Genomic DNA, 19,386 nt, shown 5'->3' on the forward strand with positions numbered 1-19,386 from the left:
AGGCACAAATTGCAAGTACAACTCATGCTTGATTGAAGTAAAGCGAACATTTTTAAAAATGATGTATAACAACAAGAAAAATATATAAAATACAATAAGAAATGTTTTAAAAGCAAGATGGTAATATACATAGCCGATTAACTCAAATTTATTAGAGTATTATTCCACATGTAATCAACTAATTACATAAAATTTAAATATTTCTAATTCGCTCGTGCTTTACTAAATATACATATCTATAATACTTGATAGCCATAATCAAATTAAAGTACATGGTTTAAAATATACCTAGAAGTCATGACCAAAATGCTGAAGAATTGTAGATATTGACTTCTATGCTAACATAAGCAATCAAATATCAAGCCATATAAAAAGCCAAGTCGGATTATATTGTAAAAGCATATATTATTACCTAAGACAACATTTGGTGCCTTGGTACTTAAATGATCTGTAATATGAACTAAATACCTAAGATTATTTGTTTACTTCATTTTCTGGGTCTTAAACTAATATTTTTAATAAAAAAAAAAGCGTATCATCAGCAAAAAGCAAGTATGATATGGAAATGTGATGGCTTCTAACAACACATCTGCGGTGGGATCTAATTATTTTTTTTTTTTAGGTGTTTCTTTTGTATACTTCCTGTGTACATTGGCTTTGCCTATTACTATTTTGATGAATATAATTTTTACTAATAAAAAAAAACTAATATTTTTAATATATTTTTTTTCAAAAAATTAGGAAAGTGTGCTTTTCTGCGCTTTAAGCTCACACAAAAAGTGTCAAGTGTTTTTGTAAACACGCTTTGCTTTTGGTAAGTGAAGCACTTCAGTCTTGGTGCTATGTGCTTAAGCTTGCTGTTACCTAGACTAGATTGACATAATTTAATTTGTATCTAAAAGGCTTCTCTTGGTGTTCAATGTGGAGCCTTATTTTGATTGATCATCTCTGTTCAATTTCTGAACTTCATTGTGTATGAACTTGGAGTTGACTAGAAGTTAGATATATTTGATTATCAACCTAACTTACCATGCAGGATCCTGACCATGTACGACGTCAAAGATGATGATGTTGACACTGTTGCCGACCTATCACAGTTTTCAACACCGACACTACAATCTCCCCTTCAGATGCAGCTTCCTATTTTGGAGCTGCTAAAAGTATGTTATTGTGATTGTTGTCTGTTCGTTTGTTGCCACTATAGGTTGAATTTCAAAGCAGCACTTGAAGGAAAAAAATAATCTGTTTTTGTGAATTTCTTATAAACTTTTTTATATGTTGGCATGCAAAGTCAAAACTTGCTCCTACTTAATTAAACTTTTTCTTTGCCTTAACTTTTCTATCTTTACTTGCTTAGCTTTGATAAGATATGGGCTTTTGAAAAGAACGATTTTGAAAGTAGGTTATTAGAATTGGCTTTATACTTCATATGTTTTCTGTCATAAAATTCATGTCCACTATCTAAAAGTTGAAGTTCTCACAGCTTTTATTTTTATTTTTATTTTAGATGGGAAGAAGTTCTCACAGCTTTAATTTCATGTATTAAGATTACCATTTTCTAAACAGGAAAACAAGAAAATTCATTCTATATGTAATATAATGTGATGGCATTTTAGGCGGACAAATAAATTTTTTACCTTATATTTAACAGTCATGCTACTCCAAATCAGAAAAAGAAGTTGGACAGAGAGATTAACAATGCAGATTTACTTTGAATCATGATGGCTTTATATGCCAGGGCTCATTCTTTATACTTTATCCCGTACAAGAATTTGTAGATTTACTTTGAGTTACTTGTATGAACATGTTTGTATGTTAAAATTGTTCTCTGGCACACACTTCGTGTAGGACTTCATGAGTGGGAAAACTGTTTTTCGAAACATCATGGGCATTCTTCTGCCAGGAGTGAATTCCATCATAAATGAACGAACTAGTCAAGTATATGGGAAACTTGTAGAGAAAGCTGTTCAACTTTCTTTGGAAATTATAATTCTTGTCATGGAGAAGGATCTATTTCTTTCTGATTTCTGGCGCCCTTTATACCAGGTAAGATTTTCAATTTGCTGCAAAGTTTGATTAGCTTCTTCTTAGTGGCTAGGATTCATTCTGCTTGGACTTCCTGCATGCCAAGCTTGCCAAACTGTATATTCTCTTGTTTGTCGCACTCACTTGCCTGCAATGCTGAAAGGTTTAGGTTAGTAGTTGAGTTTGCATGATGGCCTTTGGTGTAGAAGTTTTAACACTTAATCCTCCTGTATAAACATGAATGTATTCATAAAAATTTTGCATCTTCATTAAGTTCTAGGTTCTCAAATAAGGATACAAGAGCTTGTTTGTTTTCGCAGATGAGATGAGATGAGTTGAGATTAAAGTTAAAAAGTTGAATAAAATATTATTAGAATATATTTTTTAATATTATTTTTGTTTTGAAATTTGAAAAGGTTGAATTGTTTATTTTATTTGTATTGGAAGTTGGGAAAATTGTAATGATGAGATGAGATAAGATGAGATGTTTTCTTAAAGCAAACGAGGCCTAAATTGTTAATATGGAGTCGGGTTTTGGCCTATTTCTGAATTGGCCATTCCGTTCACTTTCTAATGGGAGGTCTGCCACATGTACAGTTGAATACATTAAACTAATCAAATGCTTTCATGTGTCTGGAAAAGAAAAATGAAAAATGAAAGAAAAACAAGAAAGCATGCATGGTGGAATTGAGGGTTGGGAAGGGGGGGGGGGGGGGGGGGGGGGGGGGGGGGGGGGGGGGGGGGGGTGTTTCTCCGCCAGCCCCATGTGTGAGGGTGTTGTGTGGGGGAGGGAAACGGATCCCACTATCCGGCATTGCCAAGTGGGGATGGGTTGACTATAAGGGGAATATCCACTCCCTCACCTTATCCAGCAGCTGATGCTGCTGCCGTCCCATTTTTACCACACGTGGGGGCATAGGAGAGAGTCATATATATATATATATATATAAATGATATTTGTAGTCATGGAGTGCACAAGCACCACACTCCTTTTAATAAAAGTGAATAAGTATGGGATCTACATTGAAAAAATTAATTTTTAATAGTGGACCCTACTCTTTTTTCAAATGAGTGCGCGACGCTTGCAAAACTCATGATTGTATCTTCATTACTCTCTCTCTCTCTCTCTCTATATATATATATATATATATATATTTGGGGGGGGGTGTTCTTGTCGTTTGGTCAATTTACCAATGTTTGAAATTGACAAAATTGTTTGTTGCAGTATAAAAATGTGTGATCCATTTCTAGTTCTTTGTGTGCCTCCTATGTACTTGGGCTACGCCTTCTCTCTTTTATTAATAAAATCTTATATTACCTATCAAACAAAGGTGTGCAATGAATGGTGACTAAGAATTAGTACACTTACTATGGGGCATAGGTTAGGTAAAAGTTCAAATTTCACAGGGTAAATTTGAACAAGATGTGCTCTCTGATTTTAGAGGGAGGCATGGGAGTGTGAACATGCTTTTTTTCAGTTGTACCCTTCTAGGGAATTGGCTTTTGACATTACCAACGTGAAAGAGACATTGTAGAAAGTCGTAGTAGATTCTAAATTGGTTGTGCTTGAGTTGGGTGGTATTGTGATAAGGTACATGTTTCGCATCGGTTGAGGTTGTGGAAGATATTAGTTCTGTGCTCACTGGAGGTTTGAATGATTAATCTATTGGAGTTCACCAATGACAACCTTTTCAATCTCTATTAATGTGCTAGATTATGTTGTGGAGGTGCATATAGGACTCTTTGGGCCCTTTCCAAGAAATGGAAGTTCGCTGTTCAATCTTTCTGTAAGGTGCTTAGTTCTCAGGATTGTAACTCCTTCCCTTGGAAGAGTTTTTGGTGGACCAAAGCACATCTTAGAGCAGATGTTTTTCTCCCTAGACAGCCTTCTTGGGGAAGATCCTCACTATGGATAACCTACGGAAATGTCATATCATTGTGGCATATAGGTGTTGTATGCATAAGAGTAGGAAATTTGTAGAGCACCTCTTTTTTTACGAGTAAAAAAATTTATTAATACGAATGAAATAGGCGATGCCCATGCACACAGGGAGTATACAAAAGAAAACACCTAAATACATTTTAGGAACTTGAAAAAGAAACAAGAAAATCATGAACACTAGTTCCATTGAGCACAATGGTAGAAAACCAAAGCAATAAGGTGTGCACAAAAAGATTTAAAAGTTCATCCAATGTGTGCTCCCTATCATCAAAACATCGATCGTTTTTTTCCATTCAGATACTACTAAACATAAGGCACAAAGAAATCATCCTTCAAACTGCAACCACTTGAGAACAACTGTGAAGACGATTCCAGCTAGCTAAGAGATCCACCACCCTCGAAGGCATCACCCAAGCAATGCTGGTTCTACTAAAAACTCATCCCAAACGCCTTTGCCACCTTGCAATGCCAAAGAAATGATCCATAGATTCACCATTCTTCTTACGCATGTAACACCAATCCATTACAATTTCTCAAATTGTCCACAGTCAAGAGAGGTTGTCCAAATGAAGAAAGCTACTTTGGAAGGCACTCGACACTCCAAATACACTTCCAAGGGAAATAAATATGACTCTGTGATACCGAAAGTTTGTAATAAGATTGAACGATAAACATTTTGCTCCCATTGGAACCCATCCCCTTCATTCCTACCAAGCCTCATAGAATATGAGAGACTGAAAAATGTAGAAACATCTTCAATTTCCCAATCATGACCCACTCTAGAAAACGAACATCCCACTGATGAGAACCACCCTATTGAGAGCATGGTCACCACACCAAATGTCATGCCAAAATCTAATCTTAGAACCCTCTCCAACCGCAAAACATAACTGTCTGGCAAAAGTCTCCCAACCCTTTCTAATGAATCTCCATAAACCCACATGCCCCGCTCACCTTACTGGAACACCAACCCTCCCAAGCACTTATCAAAGGAAAACTAGGGTTTTCTTTAAGATACGGCAGCTAATCTTCTATTTTACTGGGTTGCGGCTAGGGTTACATGGCAACGAATCTCCTATTATACTGGGATACAGCTGAATTCGAATTTCAAAAAATAAAACTCTCTGATAGTGCTACTATATCTATGGTCAATTACCTCCCCTTCAGAGCGACTCTCCTTCCAATTGATACCTCCATAACCATTTTCACAAATTTGGTTTTCTGTTTTTGATTTTTTTGTTACTTCTTTTAAAAAATGCACACGTACACGAAAATATACGTGTGTGATGTATGTATGTCCTTACTAGAGAACTTAACGTGTTAACATTCCTCATTTCTTATATTCATGCCCATGTGACTTGGACTCGGTAATATTATAATGTTTTTTTCTCTATCTCTATATCAATAAAATTTCTTCTTCCTCATCAAAAAAAATATTATAATGTTCTATCTCGAAATTTTGCTCAATTATTATAACTAGTTGGATAGACTTTAGGATGCATTTTTGGTGAGATTTATGTTTCTTTAGATATACATGAACTATTGCTAAATTCTTCAAGAGTTTAAAAAATTGAGCCCTGTTGTTAGTTAGCTACCCTAACTTGCATTGATTTATTCCTTTGAGATGGTAAACTCCACTGAGTTGCATGAATCAATACCCTTTGAGCAGAACTGCATAGTGATTAAAAACTCCAATATTTTTTTACCTATCAAAAAAATTATCTCATACTATATAGTGAAGCTCCTTGATTGATGCCATTCTAATTAATTGATCTTTTTCCGTGCAGCCTTTGGATGTTATACTTGCACAAGATCATACTCAAATTGTAGCTTTGTTGGAGTACGTCAGATATGATTTTCAACCACAAATTCAGCAGTGCTCTATCAAGATCATGAGTTTCTTAAGGCATCACATTTTCTTCCATTTTCTTACTTTTTATATGATCTTTTGTGATTTGGTGGAGCCTTAGAGCTTATTGGCTCAAATATTTTGTAGCTGTATATGAGTTTGCAATGTTAATAATGCATATTTATTTTGTTGAATACTTGCAAAAGCGTTATTATTATGATTGTTTTGGGTGACAGTTCCCGCATGGTTGGGTTGGTACAGTTGCTGCTACAATCCAGTGCTGCCAGCAGCTTGATTGAGGATTATGCAGCATGCCTTGAATTACGATCAGAAGAGTGTCAGATGATTGAGAATAGTAGTGATGATCCTGGCGTTCTTATAATGCAGGTTAGTACTATAAGTTTTATGAGGGTATTCCCACTCAATTCTGTAGCTTAAGTTTTCTTCAATTTAGATGTATATCTTCTCTACATTTTTGCAGCTTCTAATTGACAATATCAGTCGGCCAGCTCCAAACATTACACATCTACTACTCAAGTTTGATCTCGACACCCCTGTTGAACAGACGGTTTTACAGCCAAAATTTCATTACAGGTTTGCTGGTTATTAGTTGTCCTAAACATGTTCATATAATTTTTCTTGACCTTTAAGCTATTAATTGTGCATTTATTATGCCATTTTCAGTTGCTTTAAGGTCATTCTTGAAATATTGGATACCCTTGTAAAGCCGGATGTGAATGCATTGGTTCATGAATTTGGATTTCAGGTTAGATGGTTCTTGACCTGGTGTTTCTGGTATAAAACAGGTTTTAGTTTGGAGAAAGTTCTTTCTATATTCATTTTGTAGTCATTTGTTTGGATTTTTCTCACTTTGCTCTATGGACTTTTAATTTTTTTTTTTTAATTTATAATAACTTTGAGACTCTTGTTCGAGTGGTCTTGTACACATGACATGATTTCCATGGCTTCCGTTGTTGATTTTTTTGTTTCTTCTTTTAAAAAATATTCTAACTCTTTAGTAGAGATTTTTGCGCGTTTCTTGTGTACTTAAGATTTCCTCTTTATTCTTATAAATTTTTTGTAACTTTTTAAAATTGAAAAAGTTGAATTGCCTTTTTCAGCTTCTTTATGAGTTGTGCTTGGACCCACTTACATGTGCTCCTACCATGGATCTTTTGAGTAGTAAAAAGTATCAGTTCTTCTTAAAGGTAAATAATAGTCTCCATATAAACATATGAAGTTTTTTTAATGATGCTCTTTGTGCTTTAGATGGGTTTCTTTTTTAACTTCCATTTGTTTTCTTACATGTTTTGTCCTAAAAATTTCTCTTTACCATGACAGCACTTGGACACTATTGGTGTTGCTCCACTTCCTAAACGAAATAGCAACCAGCCACTTCGCATCAGTTCCCTACATCAGGTCTGAGGGTTTTGCTATATGTTTTTTTAGTGACAGTATCTACAAGGGTCAGTTTCCCATGCATAGTCACTTTGATTTGCCATTTTCATTGTGATTTACTTGTTCTCTTAGTCCAGCAATTGAAGTTGTCACACCCTTGAAAAACTTGGCACTTCAAACTTTCATTGGGAATCATGTATTAGGCTTTAGGCAAAACTTTACCTACACCCCTAGTTGTTTTGTGTCCCATTATATTGCAACCTATTAGTTCATACCTGGATTATTTTCACAAATTACTGGACTTGAAGAGCATACCATCAACTTTTACAACCTTAATTATTTATTTCTATGTTTGCTATATTTCATTCTGATTGAAAAACTAGCTGTGTTAGTGTTGCGGCTCAGACCCCTACTTTGGATTGAATCAAGTAATAAGGCATAGCCCAAATACATAGGAAGTATAAAAGAAAGAATACCTAGTTACAAGTTAGGAGCTAGAAAAGAATACTAGAAAATCATGAAAACTAGCCCCCTTAAAAAACACAAGCAGAGGCCCAAAGAAATAAGGTATGGAAAAAGAAAAATCTAAGTTCTTTCAACGGGTGTTTCCGGTCTTCAAAGGTTTGGCCATTCCTTTCAAGCCAAATACATCACATGAGACATATCAAACCCAGCTTGACATTGACATCAACAAAAATAAATACATAAACAAGCGTTCTACTTACGTGATGTTCAAATTGCATAAAAAGTTCTCCAAATGGTTGTCTATTTATGGGAATCCCAAGCATAGAGTAACCAATGCAGTGTGAGCCTGACACCAAACATGGAGTAACCAACAAGCTCCTGCTCCATAAGATAATCTGCCAGCTGAAAGAGTAATTAAGGGAGAGATGCAAAGCTCATAAAGGGTTGATGCGATGTGTGAAATTAGTTGGGAAATATGCATGTAGATTCTAAATGTGCTTTAACAAGAAGATTTATGTCTTTGCCGAAGAAAAATGACACCATTCCGTTATAAAACTTGTTCATTGAGCAAACATAGACCATCTAGAATCATCATAAAAATCTTTACTTCCAAGTTCAAAGCATGTTCTTCCTAGTAACTTTCCACAATTTATATCGTTAGCTTAGCTGGTAAATCTGTAGAGGTTCAGGAGGCAGTTGGCTCTAGGCAAGACATTGAAGGGTTTCAAAATGCTAGGGATCTCCCAAGTATAATTACAATAGCATTATATGCTTTCAACAACCTGCATCAGCCATGAAGGCCTAAATGTGCATCACTCAGCCAGAACTTGTATTGACCACGAGGATTGGAACATGTATCAACTTTGAAGGTCAGAATGTGCATCTAACTAGTTCCAGACCATACCGTAAGACTTAACAATAAAAGTTCATCATATCTTCTCAAATTCACACTTTTTCATAAATTTTTCAATGTAATGTAGGAAACCCACTATATTTTAAAATATAATGTTTTAAGATAGCAATTTTGACTTGTGCTCCCTACCCAACTACCGGCTACCCTTCTGAGTTCAGCCGAGCTCTTCTTGATTCAGTTTTTCCCTATGTGAGATGATGTTAAGGCTCAAGAACATGCATCTTGTTTTGAAAACATGAAGTTACATGGTTTTATGTGAAAGTTGTCATCACAACATGGAGTTACATGTGAAAGTTTGCTATACCAAAATCTCATCTCCTTCCTTTGAATCCAAAGAACCAGGATCTTAATGTTGGAGGAGCTCAACTTGGGTGCCTGTGTTACCTAATATAAGAAGTATCACTTGTTACTACAATGCTGAGATGGCTGGAAACTTCAGTGTAACTAACTTGCAGGTCAAAACTCATAAAATTCAAGTAATCCCTAACCTCATCAAGAGGTACCCAGCACAATGCATACATATTGTGAGATTGCCAAAGCCTTGTGGAATGAACTTTTAGGGCCTGTTTGAAACTTGGAAGATACTGAGATCAACTTAGTTCAGTCTAATTTTAAGCTGAGTCTACTTATCAAAAAAAAATTTTAAGCTGAGTCTAACATCTAAACACCCAATTCTCAAATCACTAAACATCACTCAACTCAAAACTTCTTTACACGTGGGACCCACAACCTTTTTCAACTCAATACTTCTTTACATGCGGGACCCACAACCTTTTTCAACTTCTCATAAATACATCTAAACTCATCTTAGGTAGGCCCCACAAAACTCACTCCATCTCAACTCACTACGATTTATAAAGAACTTAACTCATCTGAACTCAGCTCAACATCCAAACGGGGCCTTAATGGAAGAGCTTAAAATTTTTTTCTTCATTACTTTATTCCTTTGGCTAGCTGCTATTCATTTGAATGGGCCAAGTTTTCATGATTTCCTTGTGCCACTTTTCTTTATCTATCTAGTTATTCCTCTTATATGCATATTTTGTACTTGGGCTATGCCTTCATTTTTATTTTTATTTTTTGTTAAAATCTTCAATTACTAGTGAAAAATTAGTGGTGTAACCATAAACACCAAACCATATTCAAAGGTTGCACTAAATCATGCACTAAAGTTGAAACACACCAATAGTTAAGGGGCAAAAACTCATTATCTCATCCTAAAAAAATTCCACAAAAAATAAAACTTAATGATTCATTAGCAATAAAAACCACAAAAATAAATGGGTTTATTATCAGTTGATGATAATATATATATATATATATATATACAAGTCCAAGAGTCCCTTACAAAATCTAGGAAATCTGGCCATACAGACCCTTTGGCCCTTGTACAGCTGGCCCTTAAAGAGGACTTATCCTTGTTATTATGACTTGCATTTCACTCGTCTAATATCCGGCTAACAATTTAATAGTCTAACTGTCCAAGCTTTGCTATTTTTGAGGATCGCGAGAGGGTGGTGATTGAATTAAAAGCTATCCCATTCAGCAACCTCTATGCTTGGATGGCTGCTCACCATGACTTCCAATTCTCTAGTTTTCTAGACTTAGAGTTTTGTTTTTCTTCTTCTTCTTGCTAGCTGGGACGTTTCCGTTTGTATGCCACCTATATACCTGGGTTGCAACCCTTAGTGCTTTTGATAAAATTGCATTACTTGTTTCAAAAAATCTTGTTTGAGGTATTAAAATTAAACTCTCCAAACCTTGTATATGTTATCTATACAGTTCATTTTTGGGGCCATTGATATTGACATTACCTCCTGCTTACATTTTCCCAGAGAGCTTGGTTGCTGAAACTTTTAGCAATTGAGTTAAATGCTGGTGATGTTAGTAGCTCCAACCACCAGGAGGCATGCCAAAGTATTCTTGCTCATCTTTATGGGGGTGAAATTAGTGGAATTGGTACCGATGGCATCATATCTCAGTCCTCTCTTCAAAATGGCATGGAATACTCTGGAACTAGATCCATCAGTAAGAGTCAGGTACAATCTGCTACTTGAATACTTATGGTCCTACTGTAACATACCACTATAAACTGAGGTTATTGCTTCTTATTCGTTTTATTTTATTTTATTTATTTATTTTTTTGATAAGTTCTTATTCGTTTTATGTTTTGAGGCATTAGTTGATAGTTTTCTAAAGCATATTTGTAACAGCATTTATCATCTTACACTATCTATTGGCTTTCAAGGATAAAAATGAAATCTACAGTGACTATTGTTGTTGTATTGACATTGTACTCAAGTTTTGAGTTATATTGATATTGGTTCTTAACCAATTGCATTCTCTTTTTTGTGGGGGGAGGGGGCATCCATGTTAGATTTCTCATTTCCTGTATTGATTTGTTTCTGCCCCCGTCTCCCAAAATATTTGGGTAGTGCAAGCAGAATGAGTGGAGAACACCCTCCCAGATGAAGAAGTATATGCTGAAATTTGTCATTAAAGGGTTGAGAGAATGATTAACATCGTGCTGATAAACTGCTGTATCTCTGTTGCCTCTGTTGTTGTTATCTCCTCTTACCAGAACATTCTCATTTTTTTTTTACTGTGATTGGTGAGATAAGTATTCTCTCTTTTTTTTTTTTCTTTTCCATAGACAATTGATTTTCTTTCTTGGACCAACATCACATCAGGTTTTGGAGTTGCTTGAAGTTATCCAATTTAAGTCTCCTGATACCACTATGAAGCTTTCTCAGATTGTTTCTAATTTAAAATATGACTTGCTGGTAAGATTATAGTGCTACACAATGCTCATTATTTTGCTTGTAAGCTGGAGTTAATGTTTAGTGTTTTTAGGCAGAGGATATGCTTGGGAATCCAGCTACTTCTGCAAAGGGTGGTATCTACTATTACTCAGAGCGTGGAGATCGTTTGATTGACCTTGCTTCACTCCGTGACAAACTTTGGCAGGTTGGTTTCTGTAACTAAATGCCAGGGAATGAGTTTCTTTTCTCTTATAGTGTTTTCCTGGTGGGTCTGTGCATTCTTCTGGGAACTTTAGAGAATTTTGGTGCTAATTCTAGTTTGTTTTTATCAGAAATTCAATTCTGTTTATCCCCGGTTGAGCAACTTCGACAGTGAAGTTGAGCTAAATGATATAAAAGAGACAATTCAACAGTTGATGAGATGGGGTTGGAAATACAATAAGAATCTCGAAGAACAAGCTGCCCAACTTCATATGTTAACTGGCTGGTCTCAAATTGTTGAGGTCTGTTTCATTGTTTTTATTATGTTGCATGCCTATTGAGAGCTTTTTGAAATGTGATTTTGAGGTATTCTATTATGACAAAAATTTGCACTAAATAATATCAAGTTCATTTCTTTAATTATACTTCCAAGTGTCTCCTCTAAATACTTTTGCAGGTCTCTGCTTCCAGGAGAATATCGTCACTTGAAAATCGATCCGAAGTTCTATTTCAGTGGGTGCTTTTATCATTACTGATACTTTATTGCTCTCCCTTAGATCCTCTGTAATTCTTTCATCTGGTTCTTGACAGGATTCTTGATACATCTCTAAGTGCTTCTTCTTCTCCAGACTGTTCGCTGAAGATGGCATCTATATTATGCCAGGTATTTACCTGTTTGTCTTTTGAGCATATTATTGCTCCAGTTTGCACTTTCTTGCTGCTTTTTGCCTTCACATCTGATTTGAAATCTGCATAGGTTGCTCTAACATGCATGGCAAAACTACGAGATGAAAGATTTTCATGCCCTGGTGGTTTAAATTCTGATAGTGTCACATGTTTCAACCTGATCATGGTGAAACAATTATCAAATGGCGCTTGTCAATCCATATTGTTTAAACTTGTCATGGCAATTCTTAGAAATGAATCTTCTGAGGCCCTGAGGAGACGGTATGGTTTCAGACTTTAAGTAAAGAAATCAGTGCTGTTACATGCTGCTTTGAACTTCTTCATTGGGTTCTGACCATTCATCTTATTATGTTCAGCCAATATGCCTTGCTGCTTAGCTATTTTCAGTATTGTCGGCATGTACTTGATGCTGATGTTCCAACAACAGTTCTGCAAAACCTGCTTCTTGATGAGCAAGATGGTGAAGATCTGGATCTCCAGAAGGTGTGTAGTTTTTAAAATCTTATTGCAGAAGTTTCTATAATTTGCACTGTCATCTGTTTCTGTAATATTTCTTCATAGTGATCTTGTTAATCTTTCTTCTTTCTTTTTCTTTGTTTTTTTGTCTAGATGGACAAAGAAAAGGCTGCCCTGGCTCGAGCTAATTTTTCTATTCTAAGGAAAGAAGCTCAATCTATTTTGGATTTGGTAGGTCTGTTATTACTGCTCTGATTATTTGGTGTGCAGTGTTGAAACTAAATGCATGAACTCTAAAGACACTTTAATATATGGAAGAACTTAAATTGGCATCTCTTTGGCTGTGTGAGAGCAGTGGGGGATCTATTGATTAGAATTGGTGATGGGCTTATATTTATAATGTGACCATGTGCACGTGCGCGTACACACCTTTTATTTGTTCTCTGGCTTAGATGAGTATGTGCATATCTTGTTTTGAAAAATGTATTAATCTGAATCTCTTAATTGTTCATAAGACATTACTCTTACATTTTTCGTTTGCATTATTCTTTTTTGGTATTAGACCTAAGTCATCTTCTTAGTAATGAAAAAGAGGTTGGTCCTTTTGGTATTCACAAAATTTTGTTTGGTCTGCTTGCTTTCTTGATATCTTTTGGTACCTTATAATTTCAATATTACAATTTTGATGAGCTATGATTGACCTTTGTTTTCTGCTCTTTTCTCCTTTATATTTTTTTCCATTTTAATTCCTCAGGTAATAAAGGATGCAACTCAAGGCAGTGAACCTGGAAAGACAATCGCACTCTATGTTCTGGATGCATTGGTTTGTATTGATCATGAAAGATATTTCTTAAGCCAACTTCAAAGCAGGGGATTTTTGAGGTCATGCTTCATGAGCATCAGCAATGTTTCCTATGAGGTGTTTATTCTATTCACTGTAGTGTAACCATTAGTTCATAAATTCATGTTTTACAACATCATGCACTGCAGTAGAGACATTATCCTAGAATGCGAGATGCAAGTTCTGCTAATTATTTTGTTCAAAACATTAAATTCACCAAAGCTTAAGATATTGCTTAATCATTTCCATCGTCTTTATATATAACTCCAAGTACACAATGATTTTGATAAATTTAAGATACATATTTTCATATTTTTTTCCTTTTCTTTTTCTGTTGGAGGATTAGGGTAAAAAGCCGGTGTTAGCACTTAGGAAGTCACCTGAGCTGTATACTTGTGAATAGGATTCCAGCAAGTGCTGGTATTGGGATTTGTTGCTTGTTTGTATATTCTGAAGCCATTATTTTACATGTACAATTTTGTTGTTTGGAATAGCTTGATTTTGATCTGGTGCCTGAAAAAATGTCACTAGATTCACCAATTCCTGGAAACGAATTTGCTGTAGTCTTTCTTGCATTTGAGCAATAGCCAGGGTCTTTGAAAAACTGATAAATTTATTTAATGGGTTGTCTGTTACCAGAACTTACTGTTTTCTGAATTCAAAGATCCTATGTGCAAAGCATTTATGTTTATTTTTTCTTTTCTTTGAATTTTACTGTACTTTCACAGAATTAAGAGGTAGCAAGATACATTTCGTGAAGTTTTACTGTGTTTTGTTCTCAAGTTGTAAATCCTTTAACATCTGATCTTAATCGTTTGTTTGTAATATATATTTTCAGCAGCTAAAAATTTAAGAGATTTAGGTACCTGATGAACCCTCGTACTCAGAAAAGTGGAATAACCTTCAATGTATTTATTTAGTGGTTATAGACCCATGGAGGTAGTAATACATGCTACTACACACGATGTTTAGTATAAATGCCATATATGACTTTTTTACCTGACGATATAGTGCGGATCTGCTGTTGTCTTTCATTAAATATGGACTGTCTGAATTATATATTGGTTTGCTTTTAAGTTCGGTTTTTGGTCTTCGTCATCAAAAATTCAGTTCTTGGTAATAACCACTTTATTTAGGTATCAATATCACTCATTGCTCTGAACTTTTGTTCTAGGGTGGTGGGCATTCATTGGAATCATTGCAGCGAGCATGTACCCTTGAGGCTGAACTTGCTTTACTATTACGGATTAGTCACAAGTATGGGAAATCTGGAGCCCAGGTTCTATATTCTATGGGTGCTTTAGAGCATCTTGCTTCTTGCAGGGCAATCAAATTTCAGGTGAATTTGATTACTATGTGTTCATTGGTGTTGCTTAATTTAGTTCTCTGAAATCAAAACCGAACTGCCTTCCAGGGAAGTTTGAGGCGGGTTGACATGAAGTTTCAAAGGCAATTGGCTCTGGATTTTGACAAACAACGAATGATCATAATCCCAATGTTGAGATTGGTTTTTTCTATAACATCATTGGTTGATACATCTGATTTTTTTGAGGTCAGGTTTCATTTTTCTAATTTTCAGTTTTACAGGTTGAATTAATTCCTCATACATTGGAACTTTTCTGCCAATTCTTATGTGTGATGCATATTGTATGGAATCGCAATTCCATGCTCCAGCAGAAGTGATTTCTGCAGATTGTGGTTCTCTTGTGACAGAATCCTGATTTGATCTCAGTTTAACCTCGTGCTAATAACGTTTAACCGTCAAGGAACTCAATTAATCAATTAGATCTGCCTTTATTCAAACTGACCCTGATGTGCTCTCTAGGCCAGGCTTAAGGATATCATTTTTACAGGACAATAAGTTGCTTCTCAGCCTTGTAATTTTTGTAGTACTATCTTGCGTTTCTTCCTAAGTTTTTTTTTTTTTTCAATTCAACCACCTTTGTAACAGTTTATAATTATGTAAACTTCAAACTCAATTAAGTCTTTATGTGACCTCAAGCTAATGTGAGCAAACTTGTATTGAAATGATTAGATTTGCTCCTCTATTTGTAAACAATTGAAGGTTTCATTTTACTTTTTTCGTTTTTTCCTTTATTTTCTGCAGTTAGAGAATGCTTATCATAAATTTGGGTGTTTAACAGGTTAAGAATAAAATTGTTCGCGACGTCATAGATTTTATCAAAGGACACCAACTGATTATTGACCAAGTTCTTAGGGAAGATGTTTCTGCTGCCGATGGATTGACGATGGAGCAGATGAATCTTGTTGTTGGTATACTTAGCAAGGTAAGGGTCCTTGAAGGTGTGTTCTGGACTAGTCCAAAACTTTTCTCTGGCTTTAATGTAGCTTCCTTTCCGTAAGGTAAATTCTATTGCACCATTTTAGAGATTTGAGGGGGCTATTAGCAATTTCTGGCGTATTATACTTTTAGTGCAATACGAAAATTTATTACTTTTTTATGTTTCTCTATCAGCTAGTTTTCCATGTTTTAGTTTTTCAGGTTTTCTTTTAGTTAGCCTGATTCTTGATTTTTCGTAGGTTTGGCCATATGAAGAGAGTGATGAATATGGTTTTGTTCAAGGACTTTTTGGTATGATGCGTGTTTTATTCTCTCTCGAATCGGAGAATCCTGGTTTTCCTCAGTCAGTACGATGTCTTGAGGTTTGCACATCTTTTTTCAACCATAATTGTATCAGGAATTGGCTTTTATATGGAATCTTGTGTACTTTTCTATCCGTTCGTTACTTTTTCTCATTTTCTTTTTTCTCCCTTGTTTTATGGGGAATGATTAGAATCAGAGGAAATCAGAACTACAATCGTTTCAGTTATGCTTCAGTCTGAGCTCCTACCTATATTTTATGGTCACCAAGAAATCCCTGAGACTGCAGGTATGTGTACACATATTGAATCTAATATTTTTATTTTTAAATGTTATGCTTTGTGGGTGAACAGATATTTCTTCTCTTACCAACACGCTTATTCACAGGTTTCAGATACAGCCTCAGATTACAGTGTTTCTATAGGACTTCAACAGCCCACATTGAATTTACTTGGTGTCCTTCTTAATTCTGTGACAACTGCTCTAGAAAGAGCAGCAGAGGAAAAATCCTTACTACTTAATAAGGTGCAAGAGGATCACAGATTAGTATAAATGTTATCTTTGTTTTGCATGGTTTCTGTATTGATATCAATCACTATATTTCTGTCAATGATAATATTATGCTTATGCCATTGTAGATTCGAGACATAAATGAACTATCAAGGCAAGAGGTAGATGAAATTATCAGTATGTGTTCTCAGAAAGAGTTCGCTTCATCTTCTGATGATATTCATAGAAGGTAATTATTACTATAGTAATGCTAGATACAGTCATAGATTGTGTAAGTGCCGCACACTCCTTTTAAGAAAGAGCGGAGTCCGCCATTGAAAAATTAATTTTTTCACGTAGATCTCATATTTACTCACTTTTTTCAAAAGGAGTACACGACGCTTGCGTAATCTATGACTGCAAATATCATTTCTTTTATCACTATTTTTCGTCCCGTTCTTTTTTTCTAATACGTTGAAAAAATAGTTTGGTTTCTCATTTTGTATAATCTTTTATAGGATTAAACACAATCAATCATTGGTTTTTGAATCGTTATCAAACACCTCCCTATGGATTCAGAATTATCATCTTATTCCCTTAAAATGTTGACGTTATCAAAATCATCCCTGCACCCTGCTACTGTAAACAAAACAACAGAAAGATGCCACATAACAACAAATCACAGCATGACATGTGTCCAAATTTGGCACGTCGGCCATTTAAAATAAAAATAATTAAAAAAAACAATAAACAAAGATCTGGGAGGGTTGAGGGTGAACCCTGCAAGTTGATGGTTGGATCCACCCTCTCTGGTGGCTTATGAGCTACACCACAAGGTAGGGCGAGAGCAGCTCTTTGGGTGGATTGCAGCAATCCCCTTGAGGTGGATTACAAGGGTTGATGGATCCACACTCTGGGATGGCTTGCAAGCCACCTCCCAGTGTGGCCTTGAGCATCTCTCAGTTTTCTTTATAGAAATAGGGCGCAGGAATCATTCTAATAATGTCAACATTCTGTGTATGGTTTTTTTCATCTCAATATTAGCCACGACCCTTAAGGTCTTCTGTTAGCCTTGGTGTGATGACGTGGTTGGTGGCACCCTTCCAGCCACCCAACTCCGGTGCATGGGGGAGGTATGCCCTTGTGTGAAGCTGGTGTTTTGTGGGAAGGCAGCACATTTTGTTGCTCGCTACACGAGGGTTGGCTTTGCGCATGACCTGTTGGTTTGGGGGCTTCCTCGGGCTTAGCTTGTTGGATGCACACATGAAGCATTTGCGGCATATCATGTACAATGCATGCAAGGATGTCCCTTGTGCTGTGATATGGGTGTGCCATATGCTTTGTACCCCATGCTGTGTAATGCTGGCAGGCTCTATGTTGCATGTTGCAAACTGTGCCACATGATGTTTTGGAGTGCAAGAATGCTTCAAGTGCAGGGTAATGTGCTGGCTACATAGGCAGCACCCCACACGCTTAAGCATGAGGTGTGTTGGTGTACTTGCATGCAATGTGTTGTAGTGCTAGAGCGCTTCATGGTTGTGCTGCATGTGTAGGCAGTGGCCCACAAATGCGCAAGTGGGGAATCAAACTCAGCTCACATTGCTGAAGTTATGGTTTTACTCTCTGCATAACGTCCACATCAGAAACAGTGGTGCATTCTCATGTTGTTCTTTCAACAAAGTGTTGCAATGTGCATGATTAGATGGAATTGATGCAGTTCAACATGAAATTACTTCAACTAGTGCTGAGATTTAATACCGGAACATATAAATACCTAATTGAAGTTAGATATGCTTCTGGTAATATCAGTTGGCTAATTACATATGCTTTCTAAATTGTATCCCATATTTCTAGAGCATTTGCAATCACCTATGTTTTGCCAGATTAAAACAAACCTATGTGATGTAGCTGCTAAGGAAGGTCCATCTAGGCCTTCCTTGATTGCTTGGCCATAATGTGTGTTTTTCCATGTCATAATGTCTGATGTGTTCTTATGATTTTCAATGGTTCCCTTATTACACAGGAGATATATTGCAATGGTGGAAATGTGTCAGGTTGTGGGCAATAGAGATCAGCTAATTGCTTTACTGCTTCCACTGGCAGAACACGGGCTAAATGTCCTTCTCATCCATTTCCAGGATAGGTATGCCCAAAAGCAATGATCCAGATTCCAGTCTTATTTTTGTTATGCTTACTGGATATCATTCTGTTATTGAATATTTGTTTCCATGGTTAATCTTCGTTTCTCTCGACAGTGCTGTCAAATCAGATGCCAGTGGAGCTATTAAAACAATTACCTATGGTGCCAAGTCCGACTCAGGGGAGGACACATCTTTGTTGTGCGGAAAGTTAATTCCAACCTTAGAACGGCTTGAGTCGCTAAGTGAGGTATGTTTCTCATGCTGTTAACAAATTAGTACCTGGTCAGCATGGATTTTAGCAATTGGATATTGACATGTTGGCTGTTGTCTTTCTCAGGAGAAAGTAGGCTACAATCTTAAGGTGTTTCAAAGATTAGTGGCTTCACTTAAAGAATTGACAATTCAAAAGTTGGCTATATGAGAATGTCTCAAGCAGGGGTAAGATTTTCAATGGGCAAGCCATTGTTAATATACTCATTATCTTGTAAATTTTGAATGTATCAAGCATATCTAATTTCTTCCTATTTGGTCAAATCTGTAAGTTGTAGCTTATTTTATGTATATGGAAACAACTACCCTATTCTCACAGTTTTATGTTAGCAAAGCTTTTCACAA

General features: G+C 36.0%; 1 protein-coding gene across 2 annotated transcripts in view; it reads left to right on the top strand.

The window, feature by feature from the left end:
* LOC121249947 (nuclear pore complex protein NUP205) overlaps positions 1–19,386 on the top strand; it is a 49,256-nt gene extending 29,870 nt beyond the window's left edge. For both annotated transcript variants that reach the window (XM_041148822.1, XM_041148823.1), the window contains exons 18-45: positions 1,037–1,160; positions 1,849–2,046; positions 5,755–5,873; positions 6,053–6,203; positions 6,298–6,410; positions 6,501–6,582; positions 6,938–7,024; positions 7,158–7,235; positions 10,428–10,631; positions 11,283–11,375; positions 11,446–11,559; positions 11,687–11,857; positions 12,013–12,068; positions 12,147–12,219; positions 12,313–12,503; positions 12,599–12,725; positions 12,852–12,929; positions 13,453–13,617; positions 14,714–14,878; positions 14,954–15,091; positions 15,684–15,827; positions 16,081–16,203; positions 16,335–16,430; positions 16,529–16,666; positions 16,780–16,880; positions 18,654–18,773; positions 18,886–19,018; positions 19,109–19,386. In XM_041148822.1, coding sequence (XP_041004756.1) covers positions 1,037–1,160; positions 1,849–2,046; positions 5,755–5,873; positions 6,053–6,203; positions 6,298–6,410; positions 6,501–6,582; positions 6,938–7,024; positions 7,158–7,235; positions 10,428–10,631; positions 11,283–11,375; positions 11,446–11,559; positions 11,687–11,857; positions 12,013–12,068; positions 12,147–12,219; positions 12,313–12,503; positions 12,599–12,725; positions 12,852–12,929; positions 13,453–13,617; positions 14,714–14,878; positions 14,954–15,091; positions 15,684–15,827; positions 16,081–16,203; positions 16,335–16,430; positions 16,529–16,666; positions 16,780–16,880; positions 18,654–18,773; positions 18,886–19,018; positions 19,109–19,192 — 3,466 coding nt within the window. In that variant the 3' untranslated portion in view covers positions 19,193–19,386. The remainder of the gene's footprint in view (positions 1–1,036; positions 1,161–1,848; positions 2,047–5,754; positions 5,874–6,052; positions 6,204–6,297; positions 6,411–6,500; positions 6,583–6,937; positions 7,025–7,157; positions 7,236–10,427; positions 10,632–11,282; positions 11,376–11,445; positions 11,560–11,686; positions 11,858–12,012; positions 12,069–12,146; positions 12,220–12,312; positions 12,504–12,598; positions 12,726–12,851; positions 12,930–13,452; positions 13,618–14,713; positions 14,879–14,953; positions 15,092–15,683; positions 15,828–16,080; positions 16,204–16,334; positions 16,431–16,528; positions 16,667–16,779; positions 16,881–18,653; positions 18,774–18,885; positions 19,019–19,108) is intronic.

The sequence above is a fragment of the Juglans microcarpa x Juglans regia genome, chromosome 2D (assembly GCF_004785595.1).
Source record: "Juglans microcarpa x Juglans regia isolate MS1-56 chromosome 2D, Jm3101_v1.0, whole genome shotgun sequence".
NCBI lineage: Eukaryota > Viridiplantae > Streptophyta > Magnoliopsida > Fagales > Juglandaceae > Juglans > Juglans microcarpa x Juglans regia.